This window comes from Nothoprocta perdicaria, unplaced genomic scaffold (assembly GCF_003342845.1).
Source record: "Nothoprocta perdicaria isolate Ctin4 unplaced genomic scaffold, notPer1 scaffold_326, whole genome shotgun sequence".
Classification (NCBI taxonomy): domain Eukaryota; kingdom Metazoa; phylum Chordata; class Aves; order Tinamiformes; family Tinamidae; genus Nothoprocta; species Nothoprocta perdicaria.
Window position 1 is genome coordinate 197,441 of NW_020455562.1, and position 24,290 is coordinate 221,730.

A 24,290-nucleotide genomic window follows, 5' to 3' on the forward strand; every position below is an offset into this window, starting at 1 on the left:
AAAAATTGGATCATGTTCTCGTTTATAAGTAGAAAAGAATTTGTTAATCAGTCCCATTTCTTCGAGCTTACATTCAGAAGAATTTGGCAGCACAAGGTAGCTGTTGTTGGTGTTCCTTTATTTTCATTGCAAATCTCCTATACAACAATAATATACCTAGGTCTTGAACAAMTTTCTACCTGGCTATCATCTCTCTCAACTTACCTTCTTCTATTGCAGTTAATATATACTGTGTATTAACAATTTATTTGTAAGAGAAGCTTYAATCCAGATTTATGAGATTAAATAGAACTTTTCTGAGCAGTCTTTTTAACAATTTATAATTCAATCAACAGATAAAACCTATTTTTTTTTATCTTAACCTTTTAATTAAGCACAAAAACCATTTATGGAGGTGAGATTTTGAAGGGAGTTATCTGAGACAACCTTCACAGAAATTTATTGCTATTCCTTGAAATCAGTTTCTGCAATAAATCATCTCCTGCCTTACCACAACTCTCTCTCCATTCTTAACACAAAGGGGTAGATCGATGTATTTTGAAAGTAAAACTAGTGTCACTATCATGTTCTTAAAATTAAATGTATGTTTCTGTGTAGCAGGGATTTGTCCTTCAGTGTCTGATCTCGCTCCTGAAGGTGACTTCCAAGGACTCTAGTGGCCCAGGTCTCCTAGCAGCAGCACCACTTTTTTTTGCACACGTTGTAGGAGAAGTAAATCCTAACTTCTCGTGTCTTGATTCCAAGAAGACTTGGAAATATAATTGTTACAGAAACTCTTTTATAAAATGCTGTATTAAACAGAAAATATTTCATTTGATGAAATCTATCTAAAGAGTATCAAAACTTAAAAACATAATTGTTTTCATTCAAACATAGAGTCCTCATCAATACAGGTTATAAACTTAGAAGAATCACAGAGATTCCATAAATAATAATGAAATAAAGAACTTGCAYGTTCAGGCAGCCTCCCGAACACTGCTACATAGCTCATTAAATGAGCTCACAACAAGATGTTCCTTCACACCAAARTCGGGATCCGCTGCTGCTTGAAAACCGATTCAGGCTTGCGAGTTTGGACAGCAAACCTGTGCAAGTACACGGGTGAATCTAAGCGCAGATAATTTTGCTATTTCTGTAAATTAAATTTCATAAATGTAAACATTTCATTTGTAAAACTCCGYRGGGCCCCAKGGCTGAAAGGGTGGCAAGTAGAGGGCCTTCATTCACAAAGCTCCTTAATTCACAGAACCACAGCATGGGTGAGGTYGGAAGGGACCTCTAGGGATCATCTAGTCCATGCCYGAGTTAGAGGAGACAACTCCATTCTTCTATAGTGCATCACGTCGGAAACCATGAGTTTTTAGGTTTGCTTTAGCTGCTGCACAAAACAAGACTTACCTCAACTTTTCCAATAGGATTTGTTTAAATAAGAGTGTCCTTACTTACTAAGAATGTCCTTACTTAAATTTCATCTAGCCAGCTGCACTAACTGGGGAGAAATTTTAGTTACAGMTTGTTTTTAAACGACCTTGAAACAAAAGGGCTGCGGAGTATTTTTGTTCTGCTGTACTGAAAATGGTTTAAGAAACAGTTATCTTTTCTGCTTGAAATTACAAAATTCTACAGAATTTTCATTCTGTAATTGAGAAAAAAGAGGTTTATTGTCACTAATTTTTACTTTGGTAACTGAGGGAACAATCTTTGGCTTCCTGCTGGTTTTGCTGTTTTWATACTAGTTGTTGATAGTATCTTATAACTACATTATTACATTTGCAAAAATATATGAGAATATGTTTATACTCAGAAGGTTTTACTATGAGTAGGTGCTACATTTTATTTTKCAAAATATGAGAGAAAAGCATGTTCTTGAGGTTGTGTTTTTTCACAAACAGTTGCAAAACGTCCTGATTTGCTGCATGCCAGTCAGCAAAGTCCATTGCATGTCAGTTCCRAAACTCATGACAGGGCATTTTAAACAAAACTGCAAATATTTTGAATAGAAAAAGGAAGATTCTGTGGATTTTTCAGGAAACCTGTGGCGGCTGTTTGGCAGTATATAAATGAGAGCACTTTAGTAATTTTCTAATCAGAATAAAAAGCATGAGTTTGGGGACAGTTCTTGCATTGACACCACACAGGGCAGCATGTACCCAGTGATCCTTTCAGGCCGCTCTCATTGACCTCACTTTGGCAGAGCAAGGAGGGCTGCCTGCACACACACCAAGAACAACATTGACTCCTAACCTTGCTTTGCAATAGCCACATCTCTGAGCCAGACTTAAGTTATTTCATAATGAGCTTTGATGTTTTTCTCCATTTTTTGGCACCATGCACACACTTAAAACAATTTTGCTTAGCTCTGTTATCATCCTAATGTCCAGCTTAGACAATCTAAACGTAAYGTTGCATACAAAAGCTTTGCAGAGTAACATTCGATCACTTGTAAGAAAAGCAAAGTTAAGATTGCCCTTATAATTCTTATTTTCTGCTTGTTTTGGCCCTTTTGCTATGAAGTCAGGTGGTAACGACTGTGAGCGCTAAAAGATTTTGTCAGGGATGATACTGCTCAGTGGATTAGATACTGCGCCAAAAGGCAGCCACCCAAAACATAGCAGCCTCCATAAGCTCTGCTTAAACCAGCCTTGTAGTGCTCAGCGGGAGGGACTGGGCATTTCTTCCTCCTTTTCCCTGGTTTCGTTTCCTCTGTTCCTGTTCTTGGCCCGTCTCTCTTGGCTCTGCTTTCTGTTGCTGGTTTTGTATCACTATCCCCATCTAGGCAACTGCTTCATCCTGAAAATAAAATGTTATTTTTTTTAATTTTTCACACTGCACAACTGCAAAGAGARTACTTGCAATGCAAGAGCATACAGCCCTTTTCTTCCAGGTATGGCAGGGTATGTATCCCCCACCTCTGCAGTGAATCACGTAAAGACTCTCCGACCGGTCCTGAAGACACAGGAAATGCCCAACACAAAAGAGACCGTCTGAGATTTTTCTGACAACCGCTAACAAACATCTGCTGATAACACAGAGGTGACATTTTTCAGAGTCTCTGTCACCTTTCTGCTTGCTTTAACAGGAGAGTTGAAAATGTGCCAGCTGATCCTGCAACTGCTCCAAAGCACATGGTAGGGAGAGCTGGAATTTTCTGACTATGTAGGCTTAARCATGAGCAAATAAACAGCAATTTCTTTCTCAGCTCTTCTTCCTATTTAAGCTGAAACTCCCCAGCAAATCTGCCTGAGACAAACACCTGCAAATGGAAAATTTTAATCTGAAAGGTTAATGTTTGACAGTATTAAAATAGAGATAGGAAACAATTAAAACTCAGAGAATGGAAATGTTGCATCAGTTAAATACAGCTTTTGAAGCATATGCTGGGGAATCTTTTGACCCTTCGCTGAAAATAGCAATAATCCATATTTATGTTAAAGGAAAGGTACAGTGATATTTTCATACTCCTCAGTAACAAGGGTGCACAAACTGTAATTAGCCCTGTAGGTTCTTACAGTCCTCATCAGCACTGATTAGAGCTGGCTGAGTATTTTCTGATGGGATGGATAGATAGATAAATAAATAAATAAATCAGAGAATCCCAGGTTATCTAACTCCCATTAAATTAAATGGCAGACTCTTAAGGTTATTGTGTTTTCAATGAAATGCAGACCCCAACTTTGTGGAAACCTGGGCACTTTCTGTTGGCTTCCCTGCCTGGCAGCCTGCTCAGGACAAGAGCTTCCACACTCAGCACTCTGAGAGACACTATTCTACTCAGTATAGAAAAACATTCCCTAAAAAATTCAAACTATGTTAAAAGAACAACTTAAGAAACTGGCAGATACTGCAACCTGTGGTTAGTTTCAGAAATAAAATCAGTCATATTACAGTATAGAAATAGGGTATTCAATAAGGTATTTCAACATTTAAAAAGGCTGAAAGTGTATGAATTAGGCAAAAGTTTTTGAAGCAACTAATTTTAAAAGMAACTTTTTTAAAATAAATAATTTAAAATATTCAGGGAAAGATGCATTAAACTGGTATATAGTTCATTAAATACTACTAGGTCACATGTCATGAGGCCTGGACCTGTAAGCCTATTTAGCAACCTCTTCTGAACACGGTTCTTGCTCAAATTAGTCTTTAAATGATTTGTTAGCTAGTCAAATTAACAAATAGGTTTACTGTTGTCAAATAAAAGCCCTCTGTAAGTACATCTGTAAGAAACAGCCTGTAAATATATTACTTTGCGGAGTCCAACAACCGCTTCAGCATTTTGCAAACATCTTCAATTGGATTAAGTTCCTCTCTCCTCTCGCCTTCAAGAGGCGCAGTCTTTTGTTCCTTCACCTTCATGCAAACTGCTGCTTGTCCATTCCACCCATAAAAATCAATAAAAACTATCTAGATTAAGGAGGCTTTTTTTTTTTCCCCCCTGCTTTTCTTCCTGAGAGCTATTTTTAACCAGGATTGTTTGCAGTGAGCTCTGTACCGTGCAGTCCCTCGGACTCCGATCTGATTTGTCTACTGAGGCTGCTGTATTTTGTAATTCCATTAGGAAACTTGGGCACTGAGAGGGGATTTATTATAAATAGAGTCCAGCTCTCAAAACTTACCCGTTATACCACACATTGCGGTTACAGTTTTCTATTGCAAGTAGTAAAGGATACTCAAATGCTCAACACTGATCTTTTCCACAATGTGTCCCTTGAAAGGGAAACCTTATTTCATGAGACTGTAAGTCTAAATTAATGAGACTGTAAGTCTAAATTACCGTTTAGCAGCGGGAACGTTAAGACAGTTTAACGGAAGCAAAGCAAAGCAGCAGCTTGCGTTTGTAAGGCAAATGTGCCCCACCAACACGCAGACGTTCGAGGCTGCCTTTCATACAAACTCATGTCCTTCTTCTCCGCAACGCTGCCCTGCCGTAGGCYGCGCTTCCCGCCTGCAGCTTCCATAGGCCGCGCTTCCCGCCTGCAACTCCCTTAGGCCGCGCTTCCCACCTGCAGCTTCCATAGGCCGCGCTTCCCGCCTGCAGCTCCTGTAGGCCGCGCTTCCCGCCTGCAGCTCCCTTAGGCCGCACTTCCCGCCTGCAGCTCCCTTAGGCCGTGCTTCCCGCCTGCAGCTCCCTTAGGCCGCGCTTCCCGCCTGCAGCTTCCATAGGCCACGCTTCCCGCCTGCAGCTTCCATAGGCCGCGCTTCCCGCCTGCAGCTCCCTTAGGCTGTGCTTTCTGCCTGCAGCTCCCTTAGGCCGCGTTTCCCGCCTGCAGCTCCCTTAGGCCGTGCTTCCCGCCTGCAGCTCTGCGTGTGACGGCGGTGCCGCCAGGCCGGGCCTGTGCCCACTCCCTGCCAGGACACAATAGTTTTTGAAAACTATTTTTGAAAAAAGTTTTCAAAATTTGCAGCTGTTGTAAGTTGGACGTGTAAAAGCATCCAGCTTCACAGAAACCAGGTGAAGTCATTAATCATCACTGTCAGAACTGTACATTTTTCACGCAAGAGAAAGAACAATCCTCAGTGACCTTTGAGGCCTCTGACAAACACGGGCTGTGACCATCACACGCAGACTCCACCAGTGAAGCTCGGGCTTTTGTTTTGCTGCTTTTCATTGTGTTGAACTTTTGATGTGATCCAAGGGAAAAATATTGTTTCAATATTACATTATTGACACAGTAATAGGACTGTCACAGAGGGACAGTCTACATATGGCAAGTAATTGCACCTATCCCATTGCCTGGAATTTGACTCAGCAGTTAGATACTCCGTTCTAAAACACTTTAAGGTCAGCTTTGCCTCAGAGGAATGGTGTTTACACCAGAAAATCTTCTGGAAGTCTTTAAGTGCGCCTGGAAATTAACGAAGACAGAAATCCAAGAGAGACTTTCCCAACAGGGGAACAGAAAGATTATTTAATCTTTTCTAGCAGTGCTCCCATCCCAGCACAGTCCTGGCACAGCCAGGGTGAGCATTATACTGCTGGACAGGGCTCATTTGGTGATGCATTAGTTGATTATTCCTTTGTAGCTCTGGAATTTTGCCATTGATTTTACTTAATTGTATTTCCCCCTCAATTTAAGAATTTGACTTTTTATCCTGTCATCCAGCTTGCTCTCAGTATGCATCAGCTTTGTATCAGCTCCATGTAAAAGAGATGCTGTAAAGAGCATACTATGGTTACAAACATATCAGATAATTCCAAATACCTGCCCTGTATCTGCTACATCCTTCCAGTTTAACAATCTGAGTTTTGCCTTCTCTAGAGTAATTTCACTGAGGTATGTTGTTCTAAGCAATCTTGAAAAGCAAATCACAAATGTTTTCAGAAATCTTACTCACATATAGAGGCTATGTTACAGGAGTGCAGTATTTTGTCCTATTTGAAACGGCAGTTAGACTGATCTAACATGACAAGTTGTATTTGCTTCTGCTCATCTATTCTAGTCATCTTGACTCTTGTCAAGTCCATAGGGTTAGTTACAGGTTTTCCTCTCACAACTGATATGAAATCTTGCCTTTCCCTCTATTTGTAAAGAAATACAGACAACAAAAGTTGCCTGGAAGAAAATGAAGACACTCTCAGATGGCTCTAGGGTCATTCCAGTAACTTCTGTAAACTTTTCATTGTGAATTTCTTATCTAGTYGCCTTGAAACCTCTGGCTTTTTCTTCTGTGCTACTTGTAACAAAGCCCTCCTTATAATCAAATGACACACAACACTTCCAGAAGTGCTACCTGCCACTGTTTAAGGTAAAACATACCAACGAGTAATAGGGAAACAACAAAAAATATTACAATACTTAATGGCAACTTTGTAATTAAAAAAATAAACTTTTTAGGGTCTGAAATATTTCCTAGTCAGCAACACTGAATTTTGTATAAACATTTTTGGGTGGGTGGGAGAGAAGGGAAATCAGGAAAGGGAGAAGAGAAAAGCTGAAAACACAAAAGGACTTCCTTATGGATTTTCAAAGCTCCACCTCCTACTGCGCACAAAATAATAGATCAATAATAATTAGGCTATTAACAGTCAATGAATTCAGACATTAATACAGCCAAAGGTTCTAGTTAACAGGCATCAGTGAGGGCTTCTTTAAAAAAGGTATTCCTCACAGAAAACCTACTGGACTGAGCTGTTGTCTATCACAGAGTGTCATGGCAGTCTCCACACAAACCTGCTCCCAAAATTCAGAGCTCCTGAAGTCCTTTATAGAATCTCTGAAAGTTCTCTTGATCGCCTCCTTATACAATTAGATATCATGATTTTTAAGGGTCAAAAAAGTGGTTGGAATGTAATAAAATGCATTTCACATTTTATTTAGAAATAACCAAAGGGGTTCACCTTGCAAAAGCAAAACAGTAGCCAGTACTGTGCAATTATCCTAATGCAGATAAAACCGATTATGTTGTCCATTTATTTACATGAGGTGGGAAATAAGAGTTTCATACAGGCAAAACATTTGAATTTCTTTGCTTCATTAATCTAACATTATTCCCAGTTTTTTTTTCCCCCCCCCCTTCCCTTAAATTACAGGAGCAGTAGATGATTTTCTTGCACAGCAGCAGCCTGCTTTATTTCAAGATGCAGAGGGCAAGCAGCATTTTGAAACACAGGACAGGTACAAGGAGTATCCCGAGGTTTAAGATGCAAATGAGCACAGTGATCCGCTGCAACTGGGGGAAAAGGGAAAGAGAAGGAGAAAGACAGGGATTAACAAATTCTTCCAATGAGCTACTGCTACAGAGAGCACATTCCCAGTACTGGTTTCACCTCATTTACTTTCTCCTCTTTCTTCCTGAAAGCATCAAGAAATCGATTTGCTCTTGCTCTCTTGGGTTCCTGAGGCTGCTGTTCAGCAAGAATTACAGAGCTCACATCTGCTGTGTGGTACCTGTGTTGTTTCTAGACCATATTGACAATTCTTCACCTTGTGTATTTTATACATGTGCATAAATAACAGAATATTAACTTTGAATAATAATCTTTATTTATTAGTTTATTTGTAAAAGGTACATTGTAATCCTGAGCTACTGCTTTTATACATTTATCATCATACAAAGACAGATCATTTACAGGTTGATCATTTACATTTATTGTGCTCAAAAATCCTTATCTGAATATCATTTTGTCCTTGCAGGAACATAGATAATTTAAATTACATGTATCCCTGAAACATCCACATTAAGTTACCCATCTGACCCCATTATCTAAGTTACTACAGTCATCTAAACCACTCAGGACATTCCTTCTGAATTTAGCAAAAACTTGTTTAAAACTATAAAGATGGGCAGTGCAAGAACTGGTCCCTCGATCCTTTGTGAATACATCATTAGAAAAAACCTTTCTGCTTCCGTATTCTCTGGGAAAGTCAGAGCTAAGTCGACTAGGTGGACTTTGATGGAATGATCCAAGTACTTATTTATTTTCTCAGTTAATGTGAAGTGAGAGTGTCTCCCTTTGCCGTGACCAGTGCGCATCTCTCCTGAACAGAGCAAAAATCTGACATGATCAGAGGAAAGTAAGAGGCAACCCATCACCACCCTGTTGTTGGCTACATGGCATTGAAGGCTTACAAACATGTAACATGAAATGCTTCCCTTAGGCCCTGCAGAGGAACTTGTACAAGTAACCAGAGTTCAGGTCTGTGCTCCAAGCATGGCTTTAGGATTTGCCAGTTAAACAGAAAGGAGGAAGGAGAAAGGGTGGGGGGAGGAAAGAAAAATACAAAAGCCAAATCCCAGGATTCTCAAGGAGAAAGCATTATTCCAACCAAAATCCATCCTGGATGGAAATTTAATTAGACTACCAAAATATTGCATCTTTCTACCTGAAAAAAAATCTCAAAGCGTACAGTGTTTACAAATGTCTCTCTAGCAACAGTGTCAGTCTTTTAAAGAACACTCATAAATTTAATTTCCTGAATAAGGTCACTATGATCTTAGGCAAAAAGATACAGTAAGCAGTTCAAGCAAAGTGCTTATTGCTTAGGTTTTAAAGCAAGCCACTTGAATATATTCGTCGTTAAAATGGTAAGTACAAATGTGGTGCTACTGTAGAAACACTTATAAACACTCTTGCTTTTGAATTCTCACTGATAACCTAAAAAAAAAAAAGGCAGACTGATTTTTAACATAACAAAGGAAATGTAAAACTTAATACTGTCCGTTGGAATGAAATTCAACACCTACAAAGACAGAGTTATGAACATGTAAACAAAGCTTTAGTATTCAGAGCTAGGGAATCTAGCAGCAAAACAAACTAGTTGCATATTATGTAGTGCAATGAACATTTGTTCTTAAAGACCCCCAGTCTTAAAACTATTTTGAACAGAATGGAATCCTTACAGGAAAGGTTTTAAAAGTGTCCAGGATGTAATATCCAGAATTACTAGATGTTCATCTGCTATAATCTACCAATTGCTCTATGCAAAACTGTGCTCTGGATAACTGACTTTTATGGCTCCCCAGTAGCAGGCTCGAATGAGGCAGATTAAACCTAGGAGATAAGCAACAGCCCAAGAGACGTATGTTGCATGGAATCGCCTGGCAAAGTCTTGTGTACCAACCTACAGAGGAAACAAAAGAAAAAATAGAAAAACAAGTCAACTATGTAGCAGTACCTGCTCTTCAGAGAAGAGAAAACTTTAAGGACACACATTTCAGTGCCATCTTCACCCCAATAAAGATAAATCAGATATTAGCATCATTCCAAGCAATCCTAGGATCATCGAGCTTAGGAGGGACACCAGGAGGTTTCTGGCCCAACACCCTGGTCAGAACAGGGGCAGGTTTAAGTTCACACCAAACAGTTCAGGTTTTTGCCCAGTCAGGTCCTGCTGTGGTGCCTCATGGAAAAATATTTTCATTCTCTGGAAATGTGAACATTTGAGAGCTCTACCAAAAGCAACATGCTCTGGTATTTCTAAAACAAWTTATGACATTTCTCACAGAACAAAAGTTTGCAAAATAAAGATCAAGACTTAATATGAGAAAATCGAGAATGTCAGAGTGCCAGAACATTCTTTGAAATCAAAATTAATTTTTCTAGTTAACTGTGATAATTAAAACTATTAATAGGAAAGGCAAAACAACATATAGACACACACAAACTTAAGAGGTTTAGTTCAATAGCTGGGGAAAGAAGAGGCTGAGGGTAATCAGGGTAGCTCGGGGTAGCTCCTTCACACATGCACATGGGAGTGCAGCACTCACAGTCAGTCCCACTCCAATGAAGATGCAGATCATTCCAATGGTGATGTAGGCACAGCAGCGTCTCCGGGGCAGCGCGCTTCCCACAGAGGAGCTGCAAGAAAATAACGTTGAAAATAATTAGAAAAACACTATTCAGTCTAAGTGTGTGAGTGTGTGGGGAAACAAAACAAGAATACACGCCTGCCATCTTAATTTTATAAAGGACTAGGCRAAAACCAACATTATAGCAAATACAAAGTAAAAGACAGTGCACATATTTCCTTAAAAGGGAACTATAGATGAAGACTAACAAAAATAYTAGTATCTAAAAATCTATGAGAGGTGTGTCAGACCTACAGTTTGAGTTGCCTTCAACATCACTTCAACATAAAAGAGTGTCTTGCAATATGAAGTTTCTCAGTGTCATGGTAATTGCCTGCAGTTTATCTCCTGGAATAAAGGAGTCAGCCTCCACGGACTGCCTAAACTCTGCCCAATTTCTTGAAGATTCACCCATCTTCTCTCTTCCCCCTCCAAATGTTAACAGTTCCCTTTGTCAGAAGCATGATGAACATGAAAGATTCTCATGATTCTAAAGACTCAAGCTCTTTTAAACACATTTAAGTCGGTTTTAGTAACTTCAAAGACGTTACAAGTTCCTTTTTACTTTCAGTGGTTTTTTTTAGAGTTCTACTCTAAGTTATATTAACTACACAATCTGCTGACAACCAAGCTAAACAAATCCCTCAGATGTCCTGTCACAGGAGTGTAAACTCCTCAAGACAGACAACTATGTCTCTATCTGCCAAATTAAAGAAGCTACTCCAGTGCTTCAGGCAAACCAAMTGCCAAGTTTTAATAAAAGGCTGGGTTCTTCACTACACATTTGAAAATGATTCCAGAAGCTCAGCACTGTTTGGCAAGTACATTTCGGGTCAGGCATTTTTAATCATGTCTTTTAACCACCTACACTGGTGATTAAAATGGGAGCACGATTCAATTCCAGTGCAACACAGTGGACGTGCAGGTCAACCCAGAGAGGCTGGAGAAGCTGAAGTTCTCCCACATTGCCAGTGGTCCTGGAGGCAGCTGTGAAACATCCCCAAGGAGGCCCTCCGCAAYGAAGTGCCTCCTCCCATCACAGGGGATCAACATTCCCTTAGGAAACACTGGCATGGGAAAGCCGTTTACATCTCATGATAGCTCTGTAATTTATCTAAAATACACCCAAGAAAGCAACGCTCAGCTCTTCATCTGTCTCATGACTGACCAGATTTCCAGCTCCAGCTAATTAGCTGCACAGCAAGGCCTCATATGCTTAGCATGTGACTAGATTTTTTTTTTAAACATTCATTTTAGAGAGCCTTCAAATAGACTGAATTAAGCAGCTTTCGTACAGTGCTGTTTCTTTACAAGGAACTTCTAAARTGCTTCAGGGCAAAAAAAGAATCAAGTCCTCAAGCTCGAACGCCCAAGTTGAGCTTCATCTTGCAAGACAAGGACTGGAAGTTTTGACCATTAAGACACTGTCTGCTCTATGTTTTCAGTTTTATGTCTTTTTCCTTTCTTTTATTCTGCTTATAGATTCTCCAGGAGAAGTTACTTGGCACTGAAAGCCTCCCTGTGCACATTTTCAGTGGGCAGAGAAAGGGGAATTGCTGATTTGGTGGCACCTTAACTGCTTAACTGCTGCCTGACCTACTCCCACACAGGTGAAAACTGTTCACTCGGCCCCCAAAGCCACCTTTAATTCTTGTGTGGCCACTCCAGAAAGTGTGAAATTCCTGATGCCAAGAAGCACACAGGATGGAGACAAACAGGGAGCTGTATAAACAAGGGGGAGGCACCTTCCAGAGCTCCAGATGACGAGTACTGAGCTTGCCAAACTGAGCTGAACCTCCCCTTGCAGCATTTCCTAGCTACATACTCAGCACATTCATTTTATTAGAGCCTAATACTTGCAAATATGCATTAATCAAGCAATAAGCTGGTAGAAGTGCCATATCTAATCCATCTAAAACATGCATTACGTTTACTGCACTTCAGGTTGCACATAGAAACATGGCTCATTTGAGGAAAAATCCTCACTTCAGGAGTTGCSCAACTCCTGAGCTCGTTTTTTTGCAACCAAAGCATTGAAACTGCCATGTTTATTTTTCATCCATATTTCCTTAAAGCTCTGTCCCCTCTTACCAAATAAAATGGGCTGCYGAAGATGAAGTTCCCTTCATATACTACCAATATATAAATAAATAAACAAGTCTTTATTTAATTGCAACTGCTTTGCTTCTCACCACAGAAAGAGAAGTGCAAATATGCACAGGAAGCTTCTAAGGCCTGGCAACATTTGACAAACCCAGCACATCAGATGCACTTTTTGCCTCCAAGCAGCAGCACCCACCAGTGCCCACTCTAAGTGGTGAAACTTTCTTCATCCGTTCCAAATTACACGAAAAAGCCAAACTACCTTTGAGTAAAGACAGCTGAAACCCCATCCCTCAAATATCCATGAACAACAAGCCTGACATGCATATTCAGAACTATTAAACCAGGGTAAAGAAGAGCAGTATTTACAAATATTAAAAGCAGCTGTTTYCATCTGTTGACCAGTCAGGGTGAACTGAGCCCACAGGCATTCAGGGACAGCTCTTTTTCTTGGAGCTGCTGCTAGGGAAGGGGAGGCACCTGAGAGGTCCTTGGGCAGATGTGAAAGACACCAAAGCCAAAGCAGTCTGAGGGGATGATGTCAAACCCTTCAAGAGAGGTTTCCTTTTAGGTTCTTACAGGTTTTAGGATGGAAAGATGTTAGAAGTTTATCAGGGGTCTTCATCATTATGACAGACCTTAAACATTGTGAGTACATTAGGGAAAAAACAATCCCCTTCTCCATCATTAAATGAGAAGGATTCTGCCTTCTCTAAACCATCCACATTTTTCGAAATTGGCTCAGTTGGCAAACGTTCAATATTAAAAAATTGCGATTAGTTAAAAAACTGAAAAGGGAAAAGTAAACACTGAATGTAAATAAGAAATCCTGACTGGACCTGAAAAGCAGGATCTTATCGAGTTCCCAAGTTTACCTGATCTAAGCAAACTCAATCATGATCACTACTGCATGCCCATTTACACGCCTGAGGTAGAGTGCATCACCTGACTGATTTCTTTACCAAATGCTTCAGCAACAGATGGCAATCACTGCTGAGGGCCAGGCCACGCTACRCCAGCACCAAAGACACATTTATCACAAGGCTTCTGCTTCCCGAGGGACCAATACAGATGCATGCTTCTCCCATGCCAGTATAGATATATATGCTCCTTTACCTGGAAGCAGCACTTGTCTATCAAGGGAAGGCAAATCTTTAAATAACCAGCAAGACAAGTAAGTCCTATTTCACACCCTGCGGTTGAGATTCCACACAAAATTAAGGTATGTAAAACTCAGGTATGTTTGCAGCACAGTTTTTAATATCATTAATACTAAATAAACGAACAACCCTACTCTTAAGAGCCTTGTGTTCTGCTTTAATGCTTCGTTTTGATGCAAATGACATCTCCTTCTTACTGGTATAACATCAAATGAGCAGAGAAAGTACAGCATAATAATTCACAAACATTCACTGTCCCATAAGATGCTTAATACAAATTAGTTGGGTTTGCAATGAATGAAACCTCTTCCAAATTAACAATAGATTGTTTCCTTTCCTTCTTTAAAACAAGTCAGATTAAACTCTATGTTCAAACACGACAGCCGATTAACTGCATGAAGCGGTAAAATTTCAAGGACATTAAAAAAAAAGTCAAGTTGTTAATTTGAGCAACCCAGTTCTGTCAGTGGTGAGCAGCTTAATGCTCAGACTGAGGTGTTGGAGGCGAAAGTAAGAAACGCAGGTTTGCTCTGTCCAAGTTACTGAGCTGAGGGGACAACTCATGTGCACACAATGTGCTCTTTAGTCTTGAAATTCAGGTGAACGCGGCCAAGCAAGAGGCAGGCGGACATCGCACTCCAGAAACTCCTGCGGAAGAAAATTGTGGAACATATTTAAAGCTTCATTTAYGTAACTTACATTTTTTTGCAGTGTGGACACTTTGCCAGTGTGTTAAACCTCAGTTCCATCCACTGTAAAAAGAAGAAAAAAAAGCTGAAAGCTTGGCCTGAGAAAGTGTTTGTTTGACTTCATGCTAAACGTCACTGTGAAAACATTTTGCTTCTCAGGCTTTCTCTGACTTGTTTCTTGCTTTCTTTCGTAAATAGGATGYCCTTTTGTCAATGGTAATTTAGGATCGGGATTTCCAGGGGAAAGTTTCCCATGACTTGTCTTACTATTGCAGGACTTGCTTGACGTAACGTGACTCCACCCCCGGGTGGGCAACATGAGAGTAATACAATATAGGCAACATGAGAGCAATACAGATTTTTTTCTCTTACTTCCAAGCTTGCTTATGAACATAATTTCACAACTCCAAGTGAATGTGTTTTCTTTGGCACTATTGGACAGATGTGTTTTCCCATCTTCCCCTAACCCCCTCATCACTTGCTAAAGTTTTAACTTTACTTAAACATAACTTCTACATAACTTTAACTTTATATAAAACTTATGTTTTATGTAAGTTAACAACACTATTGGCTACTTAGATGATAAGTTAAAGAGCTGACATATAAAAATATCTGTAGGATGGTCCCAGCCTTCTAAAACAGGACTGAAATATCTGGGATGCAGCCTCAGCAAAAGTAACAGCACGTCGCATTACCTCAAGCRAATGATACACAACCACACATTGGTTTTAAAACAGCAGTATTTGTTGCACTTCATCCTGTGATGATACAAGTGTTGAGTGCCTGTTTTTAAGCACATTTGCCTTGGGCAGGAAGACAAGAAGAAGGATTTCTTCCTTCTGCAGGGAGTTAAGCCCTAAGGGGTTGTGCTGTGAGATTATCTGGAAACAAAGGAGACTCCCAGAGCCCACATCCCTCACTCCATGAGGGGCAAGGACACTGTGTCGAGGGGCGAGGACACCAAGGACACCTCATGGTGCTGGTGCCACTGGCTCCCACCACTAATGACCTTCCTTCCTTCTTGTGACTTGTCTCTTCCCACATAAACAAGGCTGGGGAACTGCCACTGCCAGAATGATACTGGACAGTCCAATGATGGAAGTGTAAAAGCTGGGGARCCTTGGGGTTCTGCTCATCTGTTAACAGATACATCCTGGTCTATGGAGAGGTGCTGAGGGTAGGGGGAAGAGGTCATTGCTATGTGCCCTAACCTGAGGGGTACAAATCTAGTTCTCACTCAGGTTTCCAGRTAATCGTATCATCTCAATAAGATGCCGAACAAGAACATCCGAACAAGAACTAGCAGCTCTGGTCACATATGGGTGTGGATCTTGCTGGTGACCCAGTCTAAACATGGGACTCGCTCTTTTCCCTGCTGCTTTCCCAGCTCGAGGTGGTTGGCACAGGTTCCTGGGTAAGGAAACACGTAATTCCTGCTAAGAAATCAAACTCCTCTGCTAAGTTGTGGAAAAGCCATGCTACCAATTACGAGCACAAGGTCAAGCTCCAGAACACCTGGAGAACACCTCCTCCACTCAGATTCTCCTGATCTCAAGGAGTCAGAAGTCAGGGCACTGCAGCGAGCAGCAGGACGCACGGCCAGCTGCTGCACACAGACCTAGACACATCACAGCACCATTCAAACACTGAGAATTAATTCATGCTTTAATGTACAGACCTAAAGCCACAGTTCTATAAAGCCTGGCCAGTTGCATCCTACTTGCATCACAAGCTTGTGTCCCATGCTATTCAGAGCATGCTGCCCAGCCTTCTGAAGGTCTCCCTCAGTGACACGCACTTCTGAGGGGATTAATTCTCTACTAGAAGGAGCTCCTTTAATGCTTTTCTGATTCCAAACTATCAATTTACCCTACACATTACATGGTTGCCTTCTATTTTTTAATGCACTTGTTCCCAAAGACTCAGCCAAGCTCTTGTCCTGTACCTCTAACTTCTATTTGACCATTAAATGCCTGAAAATTTCTGCAACGCTCCCTGCCCAAGCRTTGCATTTTACGGACGTGGCTTCCTCCTCCCATGTTCCTGCCACAGAACCACGTTAGCTCCTCACACGCACCCACGTGAAGCRCTAATCAGTTCCTCTGGGTTTTACAACAAGGAAAAATGAGCTAACATGTAGTTGGTCAGCACCCGAGATAGAGACAAACCTCTTCAGAAATATCCTCTTAGGTAACAATTCTAGAAAGGTAAAGAAATCTTCTAGAAAGGTAACAAAAATTACCTTTTAATAAAAACTACCTCTAGAAAGGTAACAAAATTCTTAGGTAACAATTCTAGAAAGAGTAAGAAGCCTAATTCCAGGGCTTAAATTTAGTATCTCAGTAACTGAATTTCATTTATGTGCACCAGATTTATCCCAAGGAAGGCAGCTCTACTTCCCACATTAGTCGCCAATGATTACTGCATGGATTTTAAGATTCCCGGTGAATTATTATCTATGTTTTTAATTGATGTAAGAATAGAGTCTCTGAAGCCTCTGAGCTCCAGTTGGTGGGAGCCAGCAGAAGCCCAGATAAGCTGTTCCCATTGCAAGTCACCTGGAAGTCACAGAAGAGCCTTTTGTTCTAAGGACTGCTGCAGGCTTCCTGCTGCAGGAAAGGCTTTCAGGAGAACCAGCAATGAAGTCACCTTGACAAGGGCCTCACACTGCAAGAATTCAGACCCTCCTGCAACACAGAAAAACCCCCAGGGAAATAATCTTACTTCCAAATAAATTCTAATTCTTGGGAGCTTGATAGGTTTAAACCTGAAATTAAACTAGATGTTAAAGTCAGTATTTTCACTAATATTCCAGGATGATTTGAAGTACTCTAATCTTGTTTGAAGTTATTAATAAAACTTGAGGTTACAGTACCAGGACACTTGGCCTCCCAAAACAAGAGAGATTTTTTTCTAACTGAAATAACACAATAGAACAATAATCCAAATCAGTGATTAGAGGCACAGACACACTCACTGCTGGGTTTATGCAGCTATACACAAGCTGTGCCTGTCTGTTCACTCTGCGAGAATCCTCTTGGAAAACAAAACACCTACATAAATTAAAGCATTTCTCGGTTTTCTGAAAACTTTAAAGTATCTCATTTAAGATGATGATAAAAATCCTGRTATATTGGAAATTGGTTAGTTCTGGAGGAGAAAACTGCCAGAGCACAGCTGGGCAGGCAGGGCGCTGGGCCTATGGCCTGCAGCTTCCCAGCTCTCTCCTCGCTCGTCTTCCTTGGGACCATCCTTGGAAACCAGAGTGTCAGGAAGATGAGAGGGGAACTGGGATCACCCTCTCTCATCCTCTCCGAAGGCAGCTCCGGGCCTCAGTCCTCTCCCCACCAGAGCCCCTTGGAGCAGGGAATTGCTGCTGGCTGAAACAYCCATTCATGACCAGGCCAGAGGAGCTTGGAAAGAGCCCAAGCCAGACCAGACTGCAGTTTACCAGGACAGTCCAACCACCACCTTGGCCTCACTTTCTCTTTGACCATTTTTCCCACTTGTCCAAATTCCAAATCTGCCAGAGGCAATGGAAGCCTAAACACAGAAAAGGCTATCCACAAAAGCCCAACAAACAAATATATGCCAGCAATTATTGAGAGCTCACCTATAATATCAAATTAATCCTAAGTTAGTTCCACATTTGCTTACATTTGATTACAGATTTGCTTATTATTTCTAATCAAATAAAACACCATCATAAAATCTGTCCAAAACATCACACATGTAAGTAGTTATTTAAGCAGTACTCAGTGGTGCTCCATAGAGGTGAGGGTGTTTGGCACAACTTATAAAGAACAAGTATCAGGGCGTAACACTAAAGTTGTCTKTCTGAACTACAAGGACATAAAATTAAAACAAACACCTCTCACATCTGTAGGTGCAGAGAAGGCCCAGCCCATAATTCTGCTTTCACATGGCTGGAAGTTGCTTTAGAAGAGGTGGACGAACAGATACTCTTCGGACACAACACTGAATGAGCAACAGACAATTTGAAGTTTTCCACCCCAGCTATTTTAGCTTTTTTTCCCCCCTCTTTTTTAACTGACAAATGAAGAGAGATACCTTAATGAGTTGCTTGGAGATACATTTTTGCATTATATTTTGCTTTATAACACAGAGATACTAAACTGCAGAAACACAGTAAGTTTRTAAGCCTCCCACATGCATCATTCCAGGTCTACCTGGTTAGGTACTTATGGACTTCTGTTCTTCAGAGGGGACTATATTAGGATTAAATACATATATTTATATTTGAACTGAATTCATAGAAATACTGCTTCTCAACAGTATTTTTTTTATTTTTTTTCCTCCTCTCTCTCAAATGCTAAGTGTAAATTCCCAAACCTGGTTGATATTCTTTAAAAGAAGGCCATCTTCTGCTCCCTACRTTTTTCATCTGCTACAGTAATAAACCATCATTTACCTCCCTGATCYACGAAGGCAACGTAAGGGTAAGGAGCACGTCTAGTCCAGCAGAAAGCCCTTCACCAACAAACCCTTTTCTCACTGAGGGCATAAGCCAACATGAAGCACAACCTCGCCCGCCCTTCACGAGATGCCCTTGGCTATCTCGGGCCCCAGAGCATCTCTCAACCACCACCACGACCGACTGTGCAGATCCACCAGCAGTGCTGCTCATGCTGGCTGCTGCTTAGAAACAAGAAACCCAACAAACTCTCTCCAGGGCTGCTGCACGGTGAAGCTACAGCTAATATACTTTCTTATGTACTGCCAAAGTGATCTACGGTAGCTCCTTGTTTATGTAAAAAGGCTGAAAAAACAACTTACAGCACGTTAATATTTTTGTACTTCTTGCTGCAAAAGGGAAAGGAACTTTCAGGTTCAGATTTAASCCAAAATCTCTAGTCCCACAGCACTGACCGACATGCTAATGTGTCAACTGTGCTGAATCTCTCCTGCAGGTCCACACAGCAATGGCAGAACGTTCCTTGGCCACTGCAAAACACGACCATCACTGCAAGTCAAGCAGAAATTTTTTCTGTTTCCAGTACTGTCCATTCTCAAACCTCTGAGAAACAATTGACTTTGAGCTTCAGCCATCAATACACGCCAGGAACACTGTAAGTTTCTTCAAAGATGTGTGTGGAGATAATGAAATACAGGCTATACAGCCATGGCAACATGTACACAGACAGAACTTACATTCCTTGATAATATTTTAGGGTGAGGTGATATACCCTYAGAAGTACTTGCAATAGCTTGAGTGATGGCACATTTAGTTGAGAAGGAGAATCTGGAGCTCTACTTACAAGGAACGTATTTCCACAGTGCCCACATACCACTCTGGTCCCATCTGGTTGGACTGGCAAGGCAGGCTGAGCTGGCTGCTCCTCTGGAATCAGCATTACTGGACCAAGAGTAATGATGCGTCTACTGCGTTAAGAATATTAGATGCACATGTAATTAAGCCAGCAAAGAGGAAGGATGATGCATTTAAGCAATTAGCTCAGTTGGTCACTACCAAGTATGTTACACTCCTAACTTATAATCTAACTTTTAAGTAGATGATGCATCCAGTTGTGGTCTCTCTCATTGCGCTCTCTTTTCCTACTTTGAAAACCTTTTCATTATAAGGTCACCCACACATGCCAGATCCCTGCAGAGATCAAAGACTCTCAATCATATGGCAGAAACCCCTCAGGAAAATCTTAAYATCCAGGCTGAGCAAGGATCTCAATTGGAACACACATCTCTATACAGAACCAAGCAGGAGAGTAAGGATTCTCTTGCTTTCTCCCACATKACAAGCAGTCTCTCTGTATTTTTATAGAAGTTCCATTCAAATACAGCAAATTAAAGAAAAACATCTAGATTTGACTAAACAGAATCAATCAGTTTGCTTTAAGAAAAAATAAGGTAAATATTCTTTATGTTAAATGTGTTTCCAATTTAATTATACAATCTACTAATCAAAAAAGACAATATACAAACTAAACAATTCCAAGCAGAATAAGGATCTGACTTCCTGGTACAAAAGAAGTGAAGGGAAAACTAAAGTATTGTTGAATTTGCACTGCATTCCTCCCCATATACAGCAAATGRTTGTGATATCCCATCAGGCTGAAGCCTTCCCTTTAGGGCATATTCCTTAGGTCTCTATAAGGCACTGTGCTTTTGCTTATCTTCCACTGAACTAATCTATGCAGACAGATGCATAGGTTATCTTAAGGGAGCGGCAAAACTGGGGAGCTTCTGATTCAACCTAGTTGCCAATCATATCATGAATTGCAACTGARGCATCCCCTGAACACTTTTCAAAGAGATATTTGCCATTTTCTGATATTTTCCACAATACTGCATTAGTGAGAAATCCCATCTCCTAACCCTGAATCTCACGCAGTGACCCAAGACTAGCAGAGCCAAAGGCTGTGGCTACAGCCCACRGTGTGCTGGAACTGACACCCCAGCACCCACAGACCCAGCCTTGGCCTGGGTGCTGCGCCACGTCCAACCAAATCACTCCCAGCTCAGGGCAGCCTTAATGCTGTAAGCCCCATATATAAGGTAAGAAAGCTCAGGATGGCAGCTGCACTCGGCTGTCACAGCAAATGTGCCAACTACAGCACAAGAGCTCAGAGGAGAGATGCTAGCTCAGGGTAGCCAAGGGAAGGCAGGAATGCAACAACCTACTGCCTCTTCTCTCATTTCAGTGTGAAATCCTTATGCAGAAAGGGAAAAAGGCAGAGAGAGCAACCAGTGCATCTACAGCAGATCACTCTGTAGGAAACTCTGAGCACTACTCCCCAGAAGTGAGAAGTGGTTTTCTTCACACCGGGTGTTCCTCATGTAGTATCTAATAAATGGGAAATATGTTTGAGAGTATCACTAAGAACACTTAAGTTTCTCCTTTCTGAGTAAGTTGATCTAAAAGTCAAAATGTCATTACCCCTATTTGTGCATGCAGTAATTCCCTAAYGCTCTGCAAGTGCCAGCACACAGTTCTGCCCAGGCCTGGAACTCTTTAGGTCTAAATATTCAATGCATCATGTGCCACTGCCTTAAAGAAAGTGATATAAAGCATTTAGAGTTTGTTTCCTCTTACCAGTTTGGTCGTGGACAGCCTATTTTCCGAGATGTATCCTTACAGATAAGGAGACAGTTACATTGACATCTAACATATTTCTTCCCTGAAGGAGGGTTTTTGATTGGCTGAATGAAAATAAAAACAAATAAATAAAACACATAAAACACACCTGAAGTCAGAGCAATTCACTTTTTTCATACAACCCCTGTAAAAGTATCAACAAAACACAACCACTTACAAGACAAATTTATAACAATAAAGAAATTCAAAGAAATGCAGTTCTTGCAGAAGGGAACCCAGAGTGAGGACAAAACTTTTCGCTCTCACTCTCTCCCCAAAGCAAAACAAGATGCCTACTTTTTCATCAGAACATCACTGGCAACAAACAAGAGATTCTGAAAACTAACTGAATTTCATATTTTAACAATTCAAATCACTGTAAGCTCTTTTTTCAAATGCAAGCTTAAGCAACGGTATATTTTTTTGAAAAACACTCAACATATCAAGGAAGTCTCCTTGCCTGGTACAACGGCTTTGTTCAAAATAAAAGAATCAAAGTCTGGCTCACAGGTGCTAAGAGAACAGGCAGACGTTGCTGAACTGCCAATCTCAGTTTAAGTTGTTCTGAAAGTATCTTCCTCAAAGCTGGCAGGCAAGATTCTGGGTTCCTTTCAAACAGGATCACAGATCTCAAAAGCTGTACTAGCCTTTGTTTGACCCAAACCATCAAATAGTAATGAGGAAAGTTCTCTACTCAGTTTTCTACAGATCTAAAGCATCCTATTATCTGGATAGGATTTAAATATTTCCCCTCACCCCTGCACAAACACACACAAAAAGGAAAAAAAAAAAAAAAGAAAGAAAATGACAATTCACTGTTTTCCATGTAAATGTCCCCATTGTGGACCACTGCAGTATCCAATTCCCAAACTGTTAGGCAGGAAAACCACAAGGATAWCGAGAACTAAAGACTTGAAATAAGAATGTGGGGGAGGGAGAAGTTCAGGGCCAGAAGGGCCAGCRGTAACCGCTGCAGTAGGTGGAACAAAACCTGCAGTTCCTGTGCTTTAAAATTGCCCTGCTGCCATTTGTTAGCCTCCTGACAAGTTAAATGCCTGTATTTCAGGAGCAAAGCCCAGTTCCAGGGCAGCATGTACGGGTCAGGCACTTTTGTTTCTTCTACTCTGAAAATTAAATGCTTTATTTCTTTCAACATTCTTTACATACGAGTAGTTACTTAAAAACCTTTGGTTTTTATCCTCTCCCTCAGAATGAGATTTATTCTCTTTACAAAGATTTATTCTAACTGCTTATGCTCATCCTTGGGTGGCAGCATCCTCGCACACACCAGCACAGTGACAGATCCCCTGACAGGTCCTTTGTAGGGATGTCACGAGTGACTCACCCTTTCCAGGTAAGGACATGAATTCCGACGACTGARCAGTTCCACCCACCCCCTTCCCTCCACGAAAAACGAAATACTAAAGACCCGTTTTTACCGTAGCTTCATTGCAAACGGTGCACTTGACCACGTGCTGGTGCAGCTTGCCATCCAGGTTGATCAGGGACTGGCACACCCGGCAGTTGATCACGGGGACCCCGCTGGCATCCGGACTTGCGATCGCCGTATACGGAGGGGGGAGCTCTGCTGCAAGAGACCACARACGCTCAGCTGGAAACCCAAACAGGCCATCCTAAAACACCAGGAGCAAACACAGCCTCTAAAATGCACAACCTTAAAATAAATAGGTTTTATGTCTATACTAACCATTAGTTAACTTTGCCTTCCCTCACAAGCTAGAGGCAATAGCACATCAGTCCTAACCCTAGTGCTAGCCAAAGCATATCCACAACGCAATACCCTATAGGCTGCCACTCTATAGGCTGTCACCTCTGCAGTGCTCTTTATTTTAAAACCAACTTTAAGGAGTTTACAGAAAAAAGAAGAAGAAGAAAAAAAAAAGACATCACAACTACCAAAATCACCACCACCACACACAGATTATCAGAAACCAGAGCTGGCTTCTGAAGGAAAAATGAAAATTAAACCAGATATACACAATCCAGGTAGGCAGAACCACCATGAGTGGCAGCTACAAACATCTGGGGACAGTGATACAGAAAGRCCTGTGTGTTTGTGCCACACGCTCTAGGTGACCTGCGTGTGGTTGGAGGGCACTTGGAGTCCTGGTGGTTGGACTAGATGACCTCTGGAGCTGCCTTCCACCCTCAAGCGTTCTGGGATTCTGAGAACACGTGTGTGTAACATGGCACCCAGCAGGGCTGTGAGCATACAGAAAAGCCCCATGAAGTTCTGGAGGAAATGCATGAAAACAAATAGTTCCAAAAGAGCAGAGTACTAAACCTCAACTAGCATTTGTGCATATATTGCATAATGAACTTGAGATTCAGGACTCTGAATCTAAAACAGCAGAGATGAGACATGCAGCAGACCCTGCAGCAACCCAGGCTGGGTTTGTGATGGAAAATGACAAAAAATGTTTCTTTGAGATGCAACAGACTTGCATTATCTTGAAGAAAGAGCCTCTGAGCTGAACCTCTAGAGCTGCTGCTTTTACGCCTTTCACATRATTTGTTGACCAAAAGCTTAAGCCTGAATGCACAAGGAGGGCTTCAGTCACCTAAAAACGGGCAGCTCAATGGGCAAATGCAGCGCCCTGATGCCCCTGTGCAACAGCAGATTTCATCGTCACCAGCCTGAGCCCATGCACGGCCAGGAGGGAAACATTCCAAACCTTTCCAAGGTTAGGAATCCCTGGAACGTAAAGAATTCACCGTATCAACTCTCCAAAGCTGATTACCACAATTATTTGTCATGTAGCAGCCTAGGGCTTTATTTTATCCAGAAGTTCCTCGGGGAGCAAGTAAAAAGCGGGTATATGGTACAAAGGGGATTTACCGAAGTTCAAGGTTGCAAAGTATTATGAGTTACCTAAATAAAACAAGGCAAACAAACAAACAAAACACACACACACA

General features: G+C 41.2%; 1 protein-coding gene across 1 annotated transcript in view; it reads right to left on the reverse strand.

Annotated features, from left to right (window-relative positions):
- Positions 1 to 8,055: 8,055 nt before the first annotated feature.
- Positions 8,056 to 24,290, reverse strand: part of PIP4P2 (phosphatidylinositol-4,5-bisphosphate 4-phosphatase 2) — a 20,945-nt gene continuing 4,710 nt past the window's right edge. Inside the window, exons 2-7 of the mRNA XM_026043277.1 lie at positions 22,793 to 22,941; positions 21,312 to 21,418; positions 19,519 to 19,642; positions 14,250 to 14,302; positions 10,207 to 10,297; positions 8,056 to 9,560 (exon numbers count right to left, since the gene is read on the reverse strand). Of these exons, the coding sequence (XP_025899062.1) occupies positions 9,417 to 9,560; positions 10,207 to 10,297; positions 14,250 to 14,302; positions 19,519 to 19,642; positions 21,312 to 21,418; positions 22,793 to 22,941 (668 nt within the window). The 3' untranslated portion in view covers positions 8,056 to 9,416. The remainder of the gene's footprint in view (positions 9,561 to 10,206; positions 10,298 to 14,249; positions 14,303 to 19,518; positions 19,643 to 21,311; positions 21,419 to 22,792; positions 22,942 to 24,290) is intronic.